This window comes from Canis lupus, chromosome 16 (genome assembly GCF_003254725.2).
Source record: "Canis lupus dingo isolate Sandy chromosome 16, ASM325472v2, whole genome shotgun sequence".
Taxonomy (NCBI): domain Eukaryota; kingdom Metazoa; phylum Chordata; class Mammalia; order Carnivora; family Canidae; genus Canis; species Canis lupus.
This window is the reverse complement of record NC_064258.1, coordinates 16,637,440-16,659,289: the sequence shown is the minus strand read 5'-3', so window position 1 is coordinate 16,659,289 and position 21,850 is coordinate 16,637,440. Positions and strand designations below refer to the sequence as shown.

General features: G+C 49.4%; 1 protein-coding gene and 1 long non-coding RNA gene across 8 annotated transcripts in view; one reads left to right on the top strand and one right to left on the bottom strand.

Moving 5' to 3' along the window:
- PRKAG2 (protein kinase AMP-activated non-catalytic subunit gamma 2) overlaps positions 1-21,850 on the top strand; it is a 264,514-nt gene that overhangs the window by 100,713 nt on the left and 141,951 nt on the right. For 2 of the 7 annotated variants that reach the window (XM_049094701.1, XM_025452424.3), the window contains exon 1: positions 14,480-15,085. The exons of the other annotated variants lie outside the window; for them this stretch is intronic. In XM_049094701.1, the coding sequence (XP_048950658.1) occupies positions 14,962-15,085 (124 nt within the window). In that variant the 5' untranslated portion in view covers positions 14,480-14,961. Of the gene's footprint in view, positions 1-14,479; positions 15,086-21,850 lie in introns of those variants that run through there. 7 annotated transcript variants of the gene reach the window in all.
- On the bottom strand, positions 9,324-14,396 carry LOC112663465 (uncharacterized). Its single transcript, XR_003139248.3, has 3 exons — positions 14,253-14,396; positions 10,699-11,017; positions 9,324-10,193 (listed from the first exon to the last, which is right to left on the bottom strand). It is a non-coding gene; the product is annotated as an uncharacterized LOC112663465 (long non-coding RNA).

The window sequence follows — 21,850 nt, the reverse complement described above, 5'->3', positions numbered from 1 at the left end:
GCCAGAGCTGGGGTCCCCCCCCCCCGGTAAGTAAGACTTTCCCTGAGTTGCCCATGCTCCAGAGTGCTGTGCCCCGTCCTCTGACCTCCCCTGAGCTGCCCTGGCTCAGCCAAAGCCGGGCCAGGGCCCTGGGCTCACCCGCTGCTGCTGGAGCCTTCTGGATCAGGGCAGCTGGTGAGACTGAATCCTGGGGCCTGAGCCGACTTCAGAAAAACGTGACTCATCTCGCCTACCCGCAAAGAAAGGAAAAGTATGTGTGGCATCCAAGTTTCCTGAAAAGTTCAGCCAACACATCGCAGAGCTATGTGGCCTGGCACCCAGCTTGGGTCCCCTGGGAGAGCGCCCTCTGCTGGCTACCACGCAGGTGTCCCTGAAAGGTATCCTGGGCGCCAGCCGCCCAGCCGCTGGGTTGTTATTCTAAGGGGCCGTGTTGCTGTTTGGGAGAAGCCAAGGGAAATTTTCCAGTAGAATCTCCGTTCCCCCAGAGAACTGGTAGAGCTCTCCAGCGCTTTAAAAGCCTGCCTGGGTGATTGTGGGGCAAAGTGAAAGGAGATGCTAATGAACCTTGCATTCTTGCCCTGCTGCTTTATTTCTTAATTCCTTTTTAAAAATAACATTTTATTTGGCAATTTCACACACACAGAAAAAATTGCAAAAATAGTACGGAGAATTCTCATATACCCTCCAGCCTGATTCCCCACTGTGAACATTTTCACACAATGGCTTATATCTCCCCCATCCCCAATACATAAATATTTATGTGTGTTTATCTAAAATCTGAACCGTCAAAAATGAGTTGCAGGGCATAATGTCCCTGTACCCCTAAATGCTTCAGTGTATATTTTATAAAAACAGGCACATACTCCAAAGTAGAGTTTAATTATCAAAATCAAGAAATAGGGGCACCTGGCTGGCTCAGCGGTTGAGCATCTGCCTTTGGCTCAGGGCATGATCCCAGGGTCCTGGGATCGAGTCCCGCATCGGGCTCCCTGAAGGAAACCTGCTTCTCCTCTGCCTGTGTCTCTGCTTCTCTCTCTGTGTCTCTCATAAATAAATAAATAAATAAAATCGTTTTTTTTAAAAATCAGGAAATTGACATTAATCTGATCGTATTCACTGAACTACAGGCTTCATTCACTGTTCACGAGTTATCTCCATAGCATCATGTTTTGAAAGAGGAAGCCCCCTAGTCGGGCACTGCATGTGATTCTCCTTTCTCCCAAGACTGTCAATCTGGAGCTACCTCAGTCTTGTCTCTCATGATCCCAACATTTTCCAAGACCACAGGCCAGTTACTGGGCAGACTCTGCTTCATTCAGGGTTTGTCTGATGCATCCTTACAGTTAGATTTGGGTTTGCTGGTTGGGCAGCAGTGCCACAGGCCTGATGTCCTGTCCTCGTGTCGCAAGGGGAAGCACATGATGTCGCTCTGACCCACTACTAGTGATGCAGACCCATCCCCTGGTTAAGGGAAGTAGCTACCATGGTGAGGTCCTAACAAAATTGCTGTTTTTCCCTTCATAAGCAATAAATATTTCATGGGGAGCTGCTTTGGAATTACATAAAAATCTTTCTCATCAAACTTTCATTTGTGAGTTTTAGCATCAATTGATTAGTTTTGCCTGAGTTATTGCTATAAATATATTGATTAATTGGGATTCTACTAAGGAAGGAAATTTCCTTTCCTACATATGTATGTATGTAGGTATGTCCTTTTATTCAGTGGTTTGGTTTGTCATGATCATTATCTTGTTCTTGCTGGCAGGAGCCCCTTGGGCTGGTCCCTGTTTCCTGTGACTGTCATGTTAGGAGCACTGCCTTACTTTCTGGTAAAACAAAGTCTTCCGGCCTCATCTTGTCCTTTCCCTGCCCTGACCTGGAATCTCCAAAGAGCCCTTGCTACTTTTAGTGGCCAATATAATTTAGAAATAGGATCTAGGTGCTAAATGTACTCACAGCTGCTGGGGCAACACTGCTTCTAGGTCCTCTCAGCAGACACACTGAAATAGGCTTGCATCTAGGAGAGTAGCTGGATACAACAAAGAACGTATGTCCACAGGGTAGACTGCTATGTGGCCTTAAAAAAACATAGAGATGATATCTTTGAGCCAATATGGCAACAGACATGAATAGATGACTCTCAAGAAACATGGAAATGGCTCTTGGACTGTAGGTAAAAACACTTAAGCGTCAATAGAAAGCCTTTCCCTAAATCCGGATGGTAGGGGAATTCATGTATATTTTCCTCTATCATCTGCATGGTCTAATTTAGCTCTTTCTTTAAAGATTTTATTTATTCATTCATGAGAGACACTGGAAGAGAGGCAGAGACACAGGCAGAGGGAGGAGAAGCAGGCTTCATGCAAGGAGCCTGATGTGGGACTTGATCCCAGGAATCCAGAATCACGCCCAGAGGTAAAGGCAGACTACTCAACTGCTGAGCCACCCAGGCGTCCCTAATTTAACTCTTTTTTTGTGTGTGGTAAAATACAACCTATCATTTACCATCTTAACTAGTTTATTTAATTTTATTTTGTAGGGGATGGGCAGAGGGAGACAGAGAATCCTAAGCAGATTCCCCACTGAGTGCAGAGCCTGATGTGGGGCTCGATCTCATGACCCTGAGATTGTGACCTGAGCCCAAACCAAGAGTCAGATGCTCAACCGACTGAGCCATCCAGGCGCCCCATCTTAACCATTTTAAAGTGTATAGTTCAGAGGCATTAAGTATGTTCACATGGCTGTGCATCCTTCACCACCATCTACTTTCAGAACTTTTTCATCGCCCCAAATGGAAACCTTACACCCACTACTCCCAGTTCCCCTTCCTCCTCATTCCTGGCAACACAGATCTATTTCCTGCCTCTTTTGATTTACCTCTTCTGGACACTTCATATAATAGAATCATACAAAATATAACCTTTCATGTCTGGCTGCTTTTACTCAGCGTGCCGTTTTGAAGATGTATCCACGTTGTAGTCGTAGCAGGTGCCAGGGTTCCGTTCTTTTTTATGCAAGAATACTAGCCCATTGTACAGACAGGCCACATGTTGTTTATCCGTCCATCTGTTGATGGACGTTTGGGTTGTGTCCACCTTTTGGCTACTGTGAATAATGCTGCTGTGAACCTCGATATTCACATCTCTGAACACTTGTTTTCAGCTCTTTGGGGTGGATAGCTAGGCGTGGACTTTCTGGGTCCTGTGGCAACTCTGTGTTGAACTTGATGGGGAATGTCCACGCTGTCTTCCATAGCAGCTGTGGCATCGTGCATCCCCCCCAACAACACCTGAGGCTTCCCGTCACTCCACCTCCCCAACACCTGCAACTTCCCACTTGTTGCTGTTGCCCTCCTGGTGGATGCAAGGTGCTATCTGAGTGTGGTTTTGACCCGGCCTTTCCTTGGGACATTGGGCGTTTTCCCATGCACTTAGGGCCCCTTGTATATCTTCTCTGGGCAAATGTCTATTCATTTTTCCATTGGATTGTCTTTTTGTTGCTGAATTATAGATGTTCCTTCTACATTCAGTTGCCAGACACTTAGCAAATGTGTGCTTTGTGGATTTCTTCTCCTTTTCTGTGGGCTGTTTTTTCTTCCTCTCTATCGTGTCCTTTGCTGTACAAAAACTTGTACTTTCGAGACACTTGGGTGGCTCAGTAGTTGAGTGTCTGCCTTTGGTTCAGGTCACGATCCCAGAGTCCTGAGATCAAGTCCTATATCAAGCTTGCTACTGTCTCTGCCTGTGTCTCTGCCTCTCTCTGTGTCTCCAATAAATAAATAAAATGTTTTATTTTTTTTAAGATTTTATTTATTTATTCATAGACATAGAGAGAGGCAGAGACACAGGCAGAGGGAGAAGCAGGCTCCATGCAGGGAGCCCGATATGGGACTCGATCCCGGGTCTCCAGGATCACATCCCAGGCTGCAGGCGGCACCAAACCGCTGCGCCACTGGGGCTACCCCCAATAAATAAAATGTTTAAAAAAAAAACTTACATTTTCAATGACAGCAAGATGTTGATGACCAAAAATACTTGAATGTATTGCTCCTTAGTACTTGGCCCGTCTGGGCGCTTCGACTTGTTGAAACGAAGGGGTGGGGTTGCCGGTGACCACAGCCCATTGAGTATGGAGACTCCGGGACAGGCTGATGGAGGAGAGGCCTGCCTCATTGTCACCACATCGTGACAGGCTGGCTCGGGGTCTGATTGCTCCCCTAAAGCCTCCAGGGAGGGAAGAGGAAGACAACCGATTCTCTGGAGCATTGTTTCTGAGTCTTACCCTCCAAACGTCAAGGAGTCCCTTGACTGCAGTGGGTCCAGTTTCTTTCCAGCCTTTCCCCTGGGTGGGGACATGTGAGGGGCACGCTGCCCTGGCTCTTGTGGCTCCTAGGTTTCAGGAGGAGAACCCCCACCGTCCTCCTCACCCTCTGATCCAGCAGGAACCCTTCCTCCACCAGCCCCACGTCATCGCCTGAAGGGGAGGAAGCTACATTCTCAAACATTTTTTTTCATTTGTTTCTATCAGAGTTCGATTTGCCAACATATAGTATAACACCCAGTTCTCATCCCATCAAGTGCCCTCCTCAGTGCCTGTCACTCAGTTACCCCAACCCCCCCACCACCCACCTCCCCTTTGCACATTCTCCTCATTGGGGAAAGATGGGGGTAATGTTCCTGGCTAATCTTCCACCTCTGGGCCAGAGATAAGAGATAACAGCCAGATGGCATGCATGCCAGGAGGTGCTCTTTCTTCATGCTGCTGCTTACAGAAGGGTTGCCCAACATTTTTCTTTTCTTTTTTTTTTTTTTTTAGCTTTTTGTGGAAGCAATGTACTGAGAATGCACCTTGCTGATTTTCCTTGCTGTAGATACTGATCCCCAATTATGAAATTTTTTTTTGTTCATGTTTTATTCTCTTTACATTTTCGTTTCAGTAAAGCAGCTCAGTCACATGATTGAAAAAAAGACCAAACAGTTCAGTGATGGATACTGAAAGGCAGTTAGTCCCCTGCCTGCTGTACCCAAACCTGAAAGGAATCTTTCAAAATTATGTACACATTCAACTATTTTGTGGCTTATCACTGTCACAGCTTGTATGTTGTCTAATTACGATGGATGACGAATACTCAGCAAAGTCCCTGTCTGCCTTCCTTTTTAAAATTAATCAGCCTTTTCTTTTTATCACCCTCCACCCCAAGTACCCTTCTTAAACATTGGTTACTAATCTCCCCCTTGCAATTTTAGTAGAAGAGATGTAGCATATACTACGTATATACTATGTGTCTACCTGCACTTTATATGTGAAAAGAGTACGTGCACCTTTCCAAGAGCCATTTTCACTTCCTTAGGGGCAGTATCACCTCCTTTAGAGTAATGGAAAGGAAGTCGAGGTGAGACGGTGACGACGGTCACATCCGACCAGTTTGGGGTAAGGTCAATCTGTGTCAGCAGGCAGTCTGAATACTATTTTGATATCTTGGCAATATCAAGAAGTGAACCAGCCTAGGGACGTTATCCAGCCTACGTGCTGGATATTTGAAACTTAAACCATTAAGCACCCAACAGGCATCTTTTTAAGTGTTAGATGCACTATACACTTTGCCATTTCCTCATTCAAAAGATATGAAACATAACATCACTCTTTACAGATGATTTAGGGCCCTGACCGGGTTGCCCCGTGATGTGCCCCGGCAAACCCAGGCAGCCAGCACTGAGATGCAGGGACCCCGTTATGTACTGTGAAGGCTTCTGCCCTCTGATCCTCCCTGTCTCCTTACTTGTGCCAGCTGCATGCTCTGCAGCCGTGTTCTTGCCTGAATAGCAGCCCCCATTGCAACATGGTGCTAAGAACCAATATTCTTTGTGCGTGTGGTTAAAAAGAGTAAATCATTAGTAGCAAAGTCCCTTGGTTCCTCACTGAAGAAATAAAATGCTTGGGCTTTGAGTGTTTGGGCTGATGAGTGGGGTTTTGTCCAATTACTCGTGAGTCCTGGGTGGAGATTGGGAGCAGGACCAGCACACGGGCTGCTCCTAGCAGCTCCCTACCCCGACGCTGAGTCCAGGCAGCCAGCCCTGGGTCTGGCCCAAGGAGGTGCCTTTCAGTAACTGAGGCTTTGCTGTGGTTTTCCCCATGGATGTCTTTGAGGCCCTCGGAGTCTGAGCCAGCAAGGCTCTTTCCGGGCTGCTTGAAGGTTGAGACAATGCTCTCTGTCTGTACAATGCTCTGTGGCTTTCAAGATACGTTTACAATTTTATCTCATTTGATCCCCTCAGAACTTCCAGGGAATGGGCTCAGGTGGTGCTATGATCTCTTTTATGAGAGGAAAATGGAAGAATAAACTAAATGGCTCAAAATCGCATCCTGATAAGTGAAGCCAATGTGGCTTTCAGGTGCTATGTTGGACCTGAGAATTTAAAACCTTCCTGTTTATCGTCCTGTTTCATGGTATATGTCGCTGTTCAGAAGAAACAGATTAAAGGCAAACTTCAGCTCAGGTCTCATTTTAAACCAGTGGCTTCTAGATGTTGGAAGGAGAAAAGCAGCTACGGCCTCCACGAGGAGCCCCGGATTCTGGAAACAGAAACCGTGCTTGGCTGCCTGGGAGGTGAAGACTTAGGTGGCCACACTCTGGGGGAGTTGATGAGGTCTTGACCCCTGCCAAGGATTCTGCACATTCCTTTATCACTCAGGCCCTTCCAGGACATAACTCAGGGAGAGAACTAAATGGAAGATCCAGATGCTCGGCCTCTAGAATCTTTGGAATCTAGTTTGTGAAAGGCACCGCTCTACAGCTCCAGAGCCCAAGGTTCACCCTGGACCCTCTGAATGCTGGAGTTGGGAACAGCTCTGGTCTCTGCCACCCGCAGAGCTCTTGGCCTGGCAGAGAGACCCCCAGGGACTACAAGGGCCATGATGACCCCCCCCACACACACACACTGGGGGGCCCCATAGGATACATGATGCCCCTGGGAGATTTTATTTTATTTATTTTATTTTTTAAAGATTTTATTTATTTATTCATGAGAGACACAGAGAGAGAGGCAGAGACACAGGCAGAGGGAGAAGCAGGCTCCATGCAGGGAGCCTGATGTGGGACCCGATCCCGGGTCTCCAGGATCACGCCCTGGGCTGAAGGCAGCGCTAAACCACTGAGCCACCCGGGCTGCCCAACCCCCTGGAAGATTTTAAGACCATCTAGGGATTCATACTTCTAGGTGCTACACTTGAGCATGCTAAAAATAGTTATTGCCATCGTTTCTCACTTTTCCTGAGCACTTCTGTATTTTTAAAGATGATACCCCTATTGTCATGGGGCTTAGATGTCATTGGTGTGTGTTGAACTATTTACGCCGAGGTGGTTTGGTTTGTCTTTGCCAAAAAAATCACCCTCTTGTCACTCAAACTGGAGTCTCAAAACTCTAGCTCGTGGGGCAGCTGTGAGTGAGCTGTGCGCGTGCTGGAGTGACTCGCAAGTGTGGGCACAGGTGCCTGAGGCAGGGTGGGGGTGTGTCACTCTTCAGAGCCTCAGCTGCATAAACAGCTCAGGGAAGGGACACGGAAGCCCCATGAGGTGACACGGCAGTCTCACTCACAGTCAAGTGCCATGGTGACCTTTAGAACTTTCCATGAAATATGACACAGTATTTTGCAACCAGCAGGAGAGCATGAGCAACTATGTGCTAACGCGTGTGGCTGCCCCCGCTCCGAGGGGCCCACTGCCCTCTTACATAATGGGATTCTGTTTGGCTCATAGACTTTCAGGGATCTGGGTGCTTTTCAGGTACTATCACATGGTCCTCAAAGGTCTCTGAGTGAATTTTCAGTTGAAGTGTCTTTATTTACTCTTCGCGCATTCCCACAGAGAAGAGGCGACCCCAGATCCCACAGGCCCAGGACGGGGGAACTGGACCCTGTGTCTGATGCCAGCCCTAACCCTGGCCTTCCGTGGGATCCTGGGCAAATCATTTTACTTCTCTGAGCCTCTCTTATTTCTTCAATTGAACAGCAAGGGTTGGCCTCCTACCTCCCCACGTGGCACTTTGGGAAAAGTCTCTATACTCTGTTCAAGTGGAAGGTGTCCTTGACCCCGGGTGTGAGGGCATGTTTGAGGGGTGCGTCTGGGCCATGAGAACCCATCCTGAGGGCACCAAGAGCCTTTAGTGAGCATGGTCTGCAGAGCCTAGGTGCTTCTCTCTCATCCTGGCTGCTTGTGACTATTTTGGTCAGTTCACAGCTGCACATAACACAGTACCCAAGTCACTTCAATGATAAAGTTTTGGGCCTTAAAAATTTTTTTTAATATAACTAGAAATCCCCAGGAAGAGTGGGCATCAGAGTGGATTGCTCCTGTGAATATTCCCTGGACTGCCCAACCTGAGCTCCTGAAGGAGATGGATGGGATTGTCCCAATGACCTGCGTGACCCCATGGGGACCCCCTCACCAGTCAGGGCCCTCTGCTGCTGCGCACAGTTGTGTGTACAGGGATGGGATGACAAGGGGAGCTTGGCATCACCCATGCTGTCTACTGCAGAGAGGGGACACGTCCTGGTTGGGGCCACAACCAGAAGCCTGGAAACGGGACCAAGTTATTGGGGCCATGGAGGTCTTATATCTTTGCAGTCACCCCCAGGCTATGGGAACAAGGCCTCCTAGATCACCTGCATCTTGGTGATCACCAGGGTCGCCAGGAGGTGTCACACATCAGAAGTTCATGCACTTGCTAATGCTCGTAGTGTGGAGGGGCAGCAGGCTGCACAGGGAGTTTTCTGGCCCCTGGCCCGTCCTGCTGGCCTGTCTGCCCTCCCTTTGATGTCCCTTCTCCATCTCTCCTATCTCCAGCAGTGCCACTCGTTAGACAGTCCCCTCCACACTCTTGCTGCTGAATGGTTTGCACCACCATTCACCTATGCACAGAGTCCCCTCTGGTAAAATGCACACATGAAGGTAAGGGCACCTGTCCCCCATTGTCACCCTGTGGCCCTGCCCTCTACCTTGCTCACCCTAAGGATGCTGCCTTCGGGGGAGTGCAGACCTTTGGTTGGCCAAGGGCAGGGGATCCATCACAACCGCTTCCCTTGGTTCCAGGGCCTTCTGTCAAGATCACCCCGGGTCAGGCTATGCTGCCCCCATGCTGACTGAGGAGCCCAGACAACAGCCTGCTTGTCTTCCCTGGCCTGCCTCCTGACTCATGAGCCACCTCTAAGAACTCACCCACCCAGTGCTGATTCTGGTTCTCCTAGCAGGTGAGGCTCCCACTACCAGGGAGTCGCAAGAAAAGAAAACACAAACACACAAAATAATGAAGCCAGCACACAGTATGCCATGTCTGCAGGAAGTACTACTCTTCAGGGCTGTTTTATTTTTCTGGTTGTCAGGTGTAGGTTCATAGTTGAAAAACTACAGTTCCAACAACAAAAAACAAACAATGCAACTTGAATTACCCATAATTCCACCCCCCCCCAACCTTGTAGAACCTCCGAGTGCTGATCAGGGAGGCCGTGTTCCCTCAGCCTGGGGCAAGTGCTAGGACAGAAGCCATCTCTTGCCCCAGTCACCTGGTCCTATTCCAGCCCCAACGAGTGACTTGTAAAGTATGATCTAGAAAGACCCAGAACCTTTAAAAATACATTTTAAAAGAAGTTCCAGGGACCCCTAGGTGGTTCAGTTGGTTAAGTTGTCTGCCTTAAGCTCAGGTCATGATCTCAGGGTCCTGGGATCAAGCCTACTTCTCCCTCTGCCTCTGGCCCTCTATCTTACTCTCCGCTTGTGCTCTCATGTTCTTTCTCATTCTCTAATACATAATTTTAAAAAAAAAAAAAAAAAAAAAGGCTGTTCCATCTTGGTAGCCACTAGTTCCTTTTCTTCCAGCCCTTCCCTTAAAAAAAAAAAGTTCCAAGTATGGAAAGCATTCCATCAGAACATATTCCTGCTGGCTGAATCAGAGCTATGTAAAGCGGTGTCGCTCCCGTTCGTTCGAGACCATCAGCTGGTGGAAACGGTGAAGAAGGGAGTGAATGATCATCTCTCCTGGCCCCTCAGTCAATGTGTTGGAGGCAGGGTCCTTGGTGACTGAACCTCAGTGTGACCAGGTCCCCTCTGCCAGCACATCAGCATTCATCTCTCTGTGGCATAAGAAGCATCCTCTCCAGTTGAAGATGTTGTAGGCACGTGTGAGTCAAACAGGAGGACCCTAGGGGTGAGCGAGCTGATTGTTAAATTATCAGGAATCTTGCAAGACTGTCTGAGCCCCGCTGGTGCCTTGAAATAGGTCATTGTTGAGCGTCTACACCACGGAGTGTGGCCGACCACAAACCTGTCCTCCCCGCCTCCCAAAGATCTGCCCACTTAGCATTTTCCAGAACACCACTGCCTGTATGTTTCTGAACTCAGGTGTCGCCAGCAGCCTTTTCCTCTGCTCTTGGGTAAAACCGACCCTGGGAAGAACATTTCGAGTGAGGTCAAAAGTCCATGTTGGTGTAGGTGGGGGGTCTCTTTGGGGATTGTGTCTGTCAAGCTGAAAGCTGCCCTTAACCTTCCATCTCAAGCTTTCCAGGATCTGTCCTGCAGGACAGGGAACTGTATGAGCCAAAAACTTTTTGCTGAATTAGACCAAGTCCACTATTTCTTTCCAGAATATTCCGTTACCATCTCAGTAACAAAATAGTGGCCTTGGATGATCTGGGTGATACACTTACCTTCTCTCCGCTTTATGCTCCTCTACAAAGCACCAGATGCTCCTGTTGAGTGAATTCAGACAGTGTAGGGCCCTGAGCTGAGCACAGCAGTGAGTCCTGGCCACGCAGCACTGAGGAAACAGCAGGCTTCCTGCTCCTCTGCCCCGCAACCTGCATGCATCTATGGGGTTGGTGAGCAGGTTGGCCTTGTCTTTCCAGAGCACAGCAAGCTTCTCTGTCAAGTCAGGTGTCATAGACTCTCCACCTGCAGGGCTGGTCCGTATCTCAGGCTGGACTTTCAAACATGGTCCATCTTTCTTTCTCCTCTAAGCCCACCAGCCTGAAGATCAAAAAGTGCCAGTGAGAATAGAGCAGCTTTCCAAAGCACCTCAGTCAGTCCCCAGGGGTCTTCTGCGTCCCGTAACATTCAGCCTAGGGCAATGCCCAGTCTCTTGCTATGCTGGTGGTGAATTTTCCTTGGAATCATATAACAAGGATTCAAGTCTGTGTTCTCCCAACTGTTAGCTGTGTGATCCTGGTCAAGCTACCTCTCTGGCTCACTTTTTTTTTTTTTTTTAAATATTTTATTTATTTGAGAGTGAGAGAGAGAGAGCATGAGCAGGGGAGGAGGCAGAGGAAGAGCGAGAAGCAGGCTCCCCGCTGAGGAGGGAGACTGATGTGGGGCTTGATCCCAGGACCCTGAGATCATGACCTGAGCTGAAGGCAGATGCTTAACCCATTGAGCCACCCAGGCACCCCTGTTGTTCATCTTTAAATAAAATGGTATTAATGCCTGCCTCACAGGGTGTTGGGAAGATTGCAGTTAGATAACTGTGAGGTGACTCCAACTGGCTTATGGTAGGCACTCAACAAACAGGATTATTATTTTAGTAATTAAAATATAGTTCTTAGAGGACAAGAAAGTCTTTGAATTATTTGTAGCACTAATCTCCTCCATCAGTAACTGTCCTGTACATTTGGTGGAGGTTTAATAACTATTTGATGAGTGAGTGACCAGGAAACAAAGCACAGAACCATCAGGCGCGCCAAAGTCATTGTTTATTTTCCATACGAATTTACACTCCTATTTAGTCACTAAGCTTTGAAATGTTCTCTCTCACTCCATTCTTTATCATATAGTACAAGAATATTATATTGGCTTAGACAAAAACTTTTCATCTTCCTTCTAATCAAGTATGACTCTTTGTTACTGGAACACGTGTTCAGTAGCCTTTTCCTAAAGAAGTTCTGCTTTGCTTTTATTTTTTTAGGTGGATTTTTATTTATTTATTTTTTCTTTTTAAGTAGTCTCTATGCCCAATGTGGGGCTCAAACTCATGACCCTGAGATCAAGAGTCACATGTTCTACCAACTGAGTCGTCAGGTGCTCCTGGTTTATTTTGTTTTATTTTTTTAAACATTTTATTTATTCATGAGAGACACAAAGAGAGGCAGACATAGGCAGAGGGAGAAGCAGGATCCCTCTAGGGAGGGCCCTGGGATCCCACCCTGAGCCAAAGGCAAACACTCAACCACCGAGCCACCTAGGCGTCCCTGTTTTTATTTTTACTTATTTTTTTAAAGATTTTATTTATCTATTCACAAGAGACAGAGAGAGGCAGAGACACAGGCAGAGGGAGAAGCAGGCTCCATGCAAGGAGCCTGATGTGGGACTCGATGCCGGGTCTCCAGGATCAGGCCCTGGGCTGAAGGCGGTGCTAAACCGCTGAGCCACCCGGGCTGCCCTTGTTTTATTTTTATTTTTATTATTATTATTTTTTTTATTTAAAAAAAATTTTTTTTTAATTTTTTTAATTTATTTATGATAGTCACAGAGAGAGAGAGAGGCAGAGACACAGGCAGAGGGAGAAGCAGGACTCCATGCCACTGGGAGCCTGACGTGGGACTCGATCCCGGGTCTCCAGGATCCCGCCCCGGGCCAAAGGCAGGCGCTAAACCACTGCACCACCCAGGGATCCCCTGTTTTATTTTTAAATCAGGAGAACATTTCACCTTCTGTTAGGAGCTGAATTGATAATACATTTTAAAAAAAAGAAAAAGAAAGAAAAGAAGAAAAGAGAAGAAAAGAAAGAAAAATCTCAGTGGTGGGAAAAGTCTACCTATGCTGTTTTTTTCAGAGTTTAATCTCAGTAAGTATGGGCTACTATTTTTTTTTAAGATTTTATTTATTTATTCTTGAGAGACAGAGAGAGAGAGAGGCAGAGAAGAGACACAGGCAGAGGGGGAGAAGCAGGCTCCATGCAGGGAGCCCAATGTGGGACTCGATCCCAGGTCTCTAGGATCACGTCCTGGGCCGAAGGCAGGCATTAAACTGCCAAGCCACCTGGGCTGGGCTACCATTTTTAACAAGAGATGATCCACTTGTACACTGGGGGACCCAACTAGAGGTGGGTCTTGCAGCTTGTTCTAGGGGCTGTGCTGACCTGGCCTCTTTCCTTTCCTCAGGACCCTCCAACCCTCAAGGCCAACTCAAGCTCTCCCTTCCAAGAGTGGGGGGCACACAATTGCCCCTCCATCCATGTGTGTTGATGGCACTCATGGTCTATACTGGCCACTTGGGATTGATCACATTCTGCCTTTTTTATGCAGTTACTATTGCTTTACAGTTTATCCTTGTTATTTGCAAATTCCTTGAGGCAAAACTATTTTGTTTGTTCATTCATGCATGCTTGCTACAAATATTTGATCACTGTTTCTGTCCATCAGTCCCAGCAGGAAAGAAAAGGCACACCGAACAGACATTAGAAGTTCAGACTTCTGGACTAGATGAAATCCTAATGTGATCAAATCTTATCTTGATACACAGAAGTAGAAATTGAGGCCCAGAAATGAGAAGTAACTTTTTGAGATCAGAAAGCTAGTCAATAGCACATCCTGTAACTTCCCTTTAATCTAGTGAAGATATCAGAAAAAAAATTTTTTTTTAATTTAAAAATTGGCTCAGGTTGTGATCCCGGGGTCCTGGGATTGAGTCCCACATCGGGCTCCCTGCAGGGAGCCTGCTTCTCCCTCTGCCTGTGTCTCTCATGAATAAATAATTAAATCTTAAAAATAATAAAAATAAAAATTATTTTTCTGTATTGTATTTTTAAAGTTTGGTTTATTAGTTGCAAAACACGTATGGGTTTTTTGTTGTGTTTTATTAGATCAGGGTTTGGCTTAGAAGTGAAGATTAGAATTCTAGCCCTGGTTCTGCCGTTAGCTACAGAACCTTGGTTAAGTCCCAGCCCCTTCCTGAGCCTCAACTTCCCCATCTGTAATGGAAGAAGGCTGGATTAGATCCTTTCTAAAATCTCTGTCTAAAAGCGCTGTCATTCTAGGGGTCCTGAGTGGCTCAATCAGGTTAAATATCTGACTCCTGATCTCAGCTCAGGTCTTGGGCTCAGGGTGGTGAGTTCCAGCTCCATGTGGGGCTCCCTGGGAGTGTGGTGTCTACTAAATAAATAAATAAATGCAAGCTCTGTCATTCTACAATTCTTAACAAGCCCAGGGCTCAAAGTGTGCATTTGCTGAAGAAACCTTCCGGGGAATTCCAGGGGTCCCTGTAGCCCCACCTCACAGGTGATCTCGCATCTCTCATCGCGAAGGAGCACGAGCTGAAATAATAGGTTCCGTGATTTCCAGCCTGGGGACCCGTGGCTCCTCTACCAAGAAGCAGCTGGAGCCTCCTGACCCCGTGGAACCCTGGAACACATGAATCAAAATAGTTGTGTGATGTCATGTCATAATGGGAATGTGCTCCGGCCAATTGGTGCCAAGAATTGTCTGTCCAGGGCGGTTTCCTTTTACAGTCTTTTTAAAGAGACATCTGCAGATCTGCACATGACCTGCGGGCCGGGGCGCCGCTTGCCTATTTAGTCTTGCCTCCTTTTCTGATTTTAAGGAGGAAAAAGCCCTGGAGCGCCTGAGCACTCTGCTGACCTTAGCCACATAAACAAACCCGCGGCAGGTTGTGCCGAAGCGGTGTCTTGCCTACTTAAGGCCAGCGGGCTACTCCGGAGGCGTGCAGGGGGGCAGCTGAGCTCTCCCTCGGAGGAAGGACTGCGCTGGGCTTGCCCTGCAAGTCCCCGGGCTGCCGGCCCTGAGAGGGACCCACCTGTGTGGGCGTGAGGGCCCCTGGCCAGGGCCCCTGGATTCAAGGGCTCCTGTTTGCTGAGGCTGCCGGTGCCCCGTTGCCCCACACCTGCCGGCTGATGCTGCCCCTGCCCTGGCTCCCTGCCACCTGGTGCTGACGCGGGGCTCTGCGGGTCCTGGCATGGTCACATGCCACTGCTCGTGGGGCCACAGCTACTCATGAAGCGCTTCGGCAGTCTCAGGGGGAACAAGAAGCACAAGGATCCAAACCGGAGCACTGAGAGGCGCCAGTCGGAGCCCCATGGCCTTTTTGGTAGGACCCTGCCCTTTGCCCGGTTCTCTGCTGGCCCTGGGCCAGAGGGGGGATGCCCCACAGTTTGTGTGTGTGTGTGCACAGCCTCCTAAGCAGGAGCTGTGTGCGGAACTAACTGCCAGGCGGTAGTTAGAGGACTCGGGTGACAAGGGTCTCCTTGTTGATGGTAATGCTTGCAGTGAACTGCCCGACGCTATTCTGAGACTGTCCCCTCTGTTTTACCACACCTGGCCCGATGGGGTTAGGGAGCAATTGGATTGTCGTTCATTTAGGCAAAACCGGCAGCTTGGGAAAAAGAAAGAATGGGCTGGGACTATTTTGGCTGTTAAAGGTAAAATGTGTGTGGCTAGAGAAGACTAATGTTATGGGTCAAGGGGACAGACCCTAGGCACTGTGGCTGAGTAATCAGACCGATCAAGGGTTAATGTGGGAGGGAAAAAGCACCAGCCTGATTTGTGTCCCCTGGGGGAGAAGTTTGCTTTGTGGTCTCCCTGGCTTCTGGGACCTGCCTCAGCTTCTCCACACACAGGGAGGGGAACCACTGTGACCAGGACAGGTGGGGGAGCGTCTGCAATTCAGCACTTCCAGTGACCTGTGGATTTGGGGTAGGTTTTCCCTCTGGCTGGCTGGCTGGTGCGGCAGGTAGATGCCAAAGCAGTCTTAGCTCCCAGAAGCCTGGCTAAGTAAGACCTGCCTACTCAAAATTAGATGGCAGGCTTCTTCGTTTTAAGTTCCTGGTGGCTACTGCCTGTCTGCCGTGGGATGTTCCTGAGCAACAGGGCCACACGTACATCCCAGAGGTTGTGAAGATGGGGGAGCTGAGCAGTGCCTTAAATTGTGTCTCTTGAGTGGAATGTTACATGGTGTCAAAAACAAAAAACAGTCCTCGTGCGTTGTAGTAGAGAAATGACTTTGGCAAAACATCTCAAACAGATGGATATAAAACTTGCTGACTTCGCTTGCTAATCCAATTTAACCAGCTACTTCCAGAAAGCCTCTGGCGGCCCCAGTGGGAGGCTGGTGACCCTGGGGAGTGTGACCAAAGGACACAGCATCCCTGGAACCAGGGAGTTTTCAACCTTGTGAAAGATCAGGAGTAGTGTGTGATAGGATGCTATAGTGAGGTTAGGTAGGAGCATGACGCATGCCCCTGCCCCGGAAAGGAATGGCAGATGTCTTGGACTTGAGTCATAGGTGTGGTTTGAAAAGAAGACTCTTTTTAAATAATAAAGTAATAAACACTCATTTACCTTGGAATTAAATCCAAACCCAATATTTAACTAAAAGTCTCATTTTGCTAATGGGGATGGGCAGACCCATTATTAAAAGCCTATTATTTGCCAGACTGTGATTTCTCCTCTTGCACTTAAAATTTGGCTGTCATCATATCTCTTATGCTTCGGAGATAAAAAATAATATTTGAATGTCGATTAAGTTTTGTCAGTGCTCACATACAAATGCCAGCTCTGACTGGGGTCAGGAAAATCAGGGCTCCCTCCAGAACCTCCCTCAGGGGCTTGGGAAGCAGGCTGAGGTGCTGGAGGTGGCCAAAGCTCAGGCATCCAGGTCTGTGGCGTGTCCTGATTTTGTTAGTCTCCATGTGCAAGGAGCCAAGAGCAAAGCCTGATGGCAGGTGTCGGCCCCTCTGACAGTGCCAGGCAGGGAGATGCTGAATGAAAAAACAGCACAGTGTCCACTGGACATCCCCTGCCCTCCGTGCCTCACTAACCCTCAGCCACCCCTCAGGACTCGGCTTAACCATCCCTCCTGTAAAGTCCGGTCACCTGTTCTGTGATCTCCTGGCTCCTCAGGGACAGCAACGTGTCCCCAAGGGCGCGCCCCATCTGTCATTCTGACCCTATCACACATTCTCACTACAGAACTGCTGGTTATGGGAGGCACTGCTCCTGGTTGATAAGCAGGTATATTGCTTTGGGATTCTTGTTTTCTGAATTCCCTTTCAGCCGTCCTGATCCACTCTTTCCGACGGTTATTCCTGAAGCACAGAGTTTTAGAGGAAGTCTCTTGTGCCCCCCAAGAAAGCTTCCATGAGGGTGATGACAATGTCCTGTGCTTGAGCTCCGTTTCCCTCAAATCAAGAACACTCAGGTGGTCAGCTTGGGTCCTCGCCCTCCGGGACCATGCCTGCTGTCCTGGGAGCCATTCACCATGTCCTCAGCTACAGCTGAGGGTAGAGCTGTTCCTCCTGGAACAAGGCACACTCTGTCTCACTGGCTGGTTTTCCTGCAGTTCCTCAGGCTGAGACACATCATTGCTGCACCTGTGTGTGCACGTACACCCGTGCACACACTCGCACACATCTGTCTCCACAGCCTCCTGATTGGCCAGAGCAACCGAATCAGGCCATGGCTGGTCAGCAATCACAAAGTCCATTTGTATTTGCCTGGATGGCATTTTGCTTTGCAAGGTGCTTGACTCTCCTTGGTATTTGGAACCTTCAAGACTTGTGATAAAACACCCTGAAAGTTCAGATTCATGAAAAGCTCATCCGTTTTGGCCTCAGAGTTTAGTGCCTTCCCAGCTCCCCTGCAAAGTGAGTCAGGCACCTCAGGTTTTCATGCTCTGTATGATGAGGAAGCGATGATTTTGACTTTCCAGCCTCTCTGGCCCACAGACATCCAGATTATGTCGACAAAGAGCCTGTGGCAATAATAATAAAAATTGTAAAAGGAAGACTAGGAAGGATTATGCTAGACGAGATAGACGAGAATTGGCTGCAGCAACTTTACCCTCTGCAACTAGAGGGGAGTAATTAAAAGATGTGTGTACTTGGAGTCTTAAGGGATCCCTTCTGGGGACCCCTCTGGAGATAGGAAGCCAAGGAGTGCATCCAGAAGCTGGCGCTCTGTCCCTGTGCTGCAGGGGTACCTCAGTGACCCTGAAGACCAGAACATCTGATGCGTCTTTGCTTTACAGAGAGCCTCCCCTTCCCATTAGTCTTCTTCAGGATCCATGTACAACCACTTCTGGAAAAAGTTCCAGAGTTCCTCATGCCCAGGTGCACTCATGCCCCCACACTGCCAGGCCCAGCTCTCTGCAAACGGAGCTGCAGCGGGCATGGTACTTGGGGGAGTGTCCCTGGCCCTTGGCCTCGAGCAGCGGGCCTGGCTGGAAAGTGGTGTCTGTGGTCTGTCCTGCCTCCCGCAGCCTGTCCCCCTCTGCTCCCTGCCCATCCCTCCGTGGCCTTCGTGCAACTGCGGTCACCTCGAAAGACACCAGTGTTCATTCAGTCTTTCGTTCAAACACACATCTTTACCTCTCTGTCATGGACGTTTTCAAGCATATAGAGAAGTAGGGAGAACAGTGTCACATTCCCATCCTCAGGTTCAGCTATGCTGGGTGCTCTGACAGTCTCACCAGTGTCTGGGGTGCAACAGTGAGCAAGACACCCACCACCCCTAGTGAGGCAGACCCCTGAGATGGTTTCTTAAATTGTGGTAAGGTAAGATTTCCCACCTTACCCACGTCTGAGTGCACAGTTCAGTGGCAGTAAGTACATTTACATTGTTGTGCAATTACCATCCCCATCCATCTCCAGAACTTTCCATCACACCCACCTAAAACTCTGCACCCATCAAACAGCCCCTCCCATCCCATCCTTCCCAGCCCCTGGCACCTGCCTTTCAACTTCCTGTCTCTATGAATTGAGTGCTCTAGGAACCTCACACAAGTGGAATCACATGGTACTTGTCCTTTGTGGCTTGTTCAACAGACAAGTGAGCCTTCATTTGCGATGCCAGGCGGTGGTGAGTGCAGTAGAGGAAGGTCTACTGGACCTCTACAGGAGGTCTCCTCGGCCCAGGCTTGAGAGACACGAGGAGGCAGGCCATGCCGACCCCTGTGTGCAGGTCATTCCAGCCAGGTGGAAGCCTGAATGCTGAGGAGGGACACCTTGCTGTGTTCCAGGAGCAGCAAGAGGCCAGTGTATGGACAAAAGGAGGCAGACCCAAGTGCTCAGTGGGAGACCAGGTGGGAGGGTGAGCTCGGGCGGCCAGGTTATTCACTGTCGTGTTGATGTGCAGAGGACTTGAGGTCGTATCTGCTTGAGAGGGAGCCCCTGGAGGCCAAGGAGAGCCCTGATGGGCCCTGAGGGCTGGGCTTTCCCTACGGCCACCCTGGGACTGCAGCCCCCACCCTGCCTCTTTGTGGGCCTGGTGCCCACCTGGAACCGCTCAGCCCTGGCTCTTATTCTCTTTGCCAAATTTGTGCTCGCTCAGAGGACTCCTGTAGATACAGCATCTCATCTGCAAAGATGGGGTGTTCAGGGTGTGTGTGTGGGGGGTCCTTCAGAGTCCGTAGCAGTCAGGGATGGAGGCCTTTAGGATTACAGGAGGGCATTTCATGGTGTTTCTGGAGCAGCACACAGTGTAGGAATGCCCATCTCAGCTAGAAATCAGGAGAGAGAGGCCTGGCTCGCTGGCCCCCTTCCATCCCACCCTGCGCCCCTGCTGGAGGAGCTCTTCATTCCTCTCCCTGACTCCCCTGGGCAGCCGTTACCATGTGCTGCTTGGCGGTCCCTGGACACGGGCCCCTGGTTGACAACAGGTGGAAGGCATGGCCCGGCTGAGGGCTTCCTGAGAAAATCTCAGTTAAGCACTTCCGGATTCATCCTCTCTGCAGGCTCCCTGGATCACTCAGCAGGGCAGGTGGTCACCACCCCTCAGGCTGGCGGGAGGCACAGAGGCTCGGGGTGTGCGTTCCCTCGGGCTGTGTGCTCCCCTGCTCTGTCCTTTGGCTCCCCATCTGTGTGGTGACCCCAGGGTCTCGGAGGAGGACTGGGGGAGACAGTGGTGGCTGGAACTGTCACTCTCCATGCCCCTTCCTTTCTCAGTCCCAGCAGGACAGAGGGGAGCATCCTGGCAGCAGGCTGAGTGACAACAGAGACAAGGAAATGGGTGCTCATGGGCTCCAAGAGGTTAGGTAGCGTGTAAGCAGTATGGATCCCGGAGCTGCTGTCCTCTGGGGAGCCCTGGTCTGACGCTGCACAAATGATGCTGGCACCACAGGTATCTGATAGGCAGTGAGATGAGATTGCAGGGCCGGCGGAGTACATAAAGAAGTAAGGGAGAAAGAACACTCAGGAAAAGGGGGGATTTAAACACAGTGAGTCTGGACAGTGGTAGAGAAGCGTCCTATGGCTCGGTGACTCGGCTTAGGGCTGGAATAACTGGCTGGGGTCAGACAAACCCTGATGCTCCATTATCCAGAACCTCCCAGAGGGACCTGGCCTGTGGTGGGTCTTAGGGCCCAGGAGCCTGGGCAGCCGAAAGCATTGTGTGGGCTTCTTGCTTCTAGATGAAATCAAGAAGTTGGTACATTTAAAGAGCGGGATGAAGTCTGTCTTCAAGTAATAGTTTGTCTTTAATGATTGAGAAGAAAAAACATACAAGGTCCAAATGCTCTCAAGCACCAGCCCTTGGATGTTCCTTGAGGGCCTACGTGGCTTCTTGTCCCACATGTCCCTGGGCCCAGGCCTTGGCCCTTCCCTGGCTGGCCTTCACAGGTATCCCATGACAGGGGTAGTGGTCCAGAGTGTAAGCCCCCAGGAGGGCGCGTGTGCCCTCCCAGCTAGGCCCCAGGTCACAACTATGCCTGGCCTGAAGAGTCCAGTGTGAATAGTGGCCCCAGAGCCATGCAGTGACGGTGGGCCTGGAGAAATCCCTGGCTGTGAAAGTGGGTCCACAGGTACCTGGTCTTGGGGCTCCAGAGCAAGAGCACTGCTGGGAAGGAGGGAGTAGAAGGCTCAAGGCAGGTTCAGAAGCCAGTTTGGGTCACTCAGATCACTGAAATGCTTGGCCGAGCCCCATGTTAGGTTAAAAGATGGAACACGAATCAGCTAATGCCAAGGATTTCATCAAGAACAGGAAACAAGTGGTGAAACTACTAGGACCCAGCCAAGACTGCGTTCCATCTCTCTATCACTTTTGTATCTATAAACCAGATCACCTACAGCCCCTTCCTCCTCAGAAACACAGCTTTGCTGGGAGACAAGGCTGGACCCAGCAGAGAACAGGACCCCCTGAGCTTCAGATGGCAGGCCTGGCACCTGCTGTCTCTATACTCAGTCCCTGGGGAAAGGAAGGCCTTGGGAAGCCCCTTCAGGACAGATGCACTTCCATCAAAAGTTTCTGGGAAATTTTGGTTAGTTGGAATGAACACGTATGTCCCTTGAAGCTTTTCTGTTGGCAGTTTACTGTGTATATATGTTGGGAAACCTTTTAATGTCTGCCAGTATGGAGCAAAGAAGGAAAAAGAGAAAGGCCTCCTGTAGATGATGGGGAGATGTATTCTCAAACGGAGGGTTTACGGGAGCCTTCATTGGGGTTTCCACAGGAAAGGCAAGGCCAGGCAGGGTTAGCGGCTTCAGAATTGGCTAATTTGAATATTTCCAGTAGGCTGTGGGGGTGTCAGGCTGTCTCTGGTTGTTGGTCCCTGGCCCTGGGTGGTTAGGCCGGGGGTTGGGAGGGGGTGCAAATCATGCCTTCTGAGTGTAAGAACCCGAGGAGAGGTACTGAGTAGGGGCTCTGGATTGGTCTGTTTGCCTATGGAAGGCATGCTCTGTGTAAGAATTGGTGGCCCTGGGAGGGGCAGCCTCTCTCCCATGGGTGAGGACTCAGATTTCAGAACAAGAACACAGAAAATCAGAAAATATAGTTCGTATCTGATCGCTTTCCCATATTTCTGACTCCTCTTTACCTTTTACTTCCAAGTGTTTTCAACTCTGCAGGGGGACAGTCTGGCTTC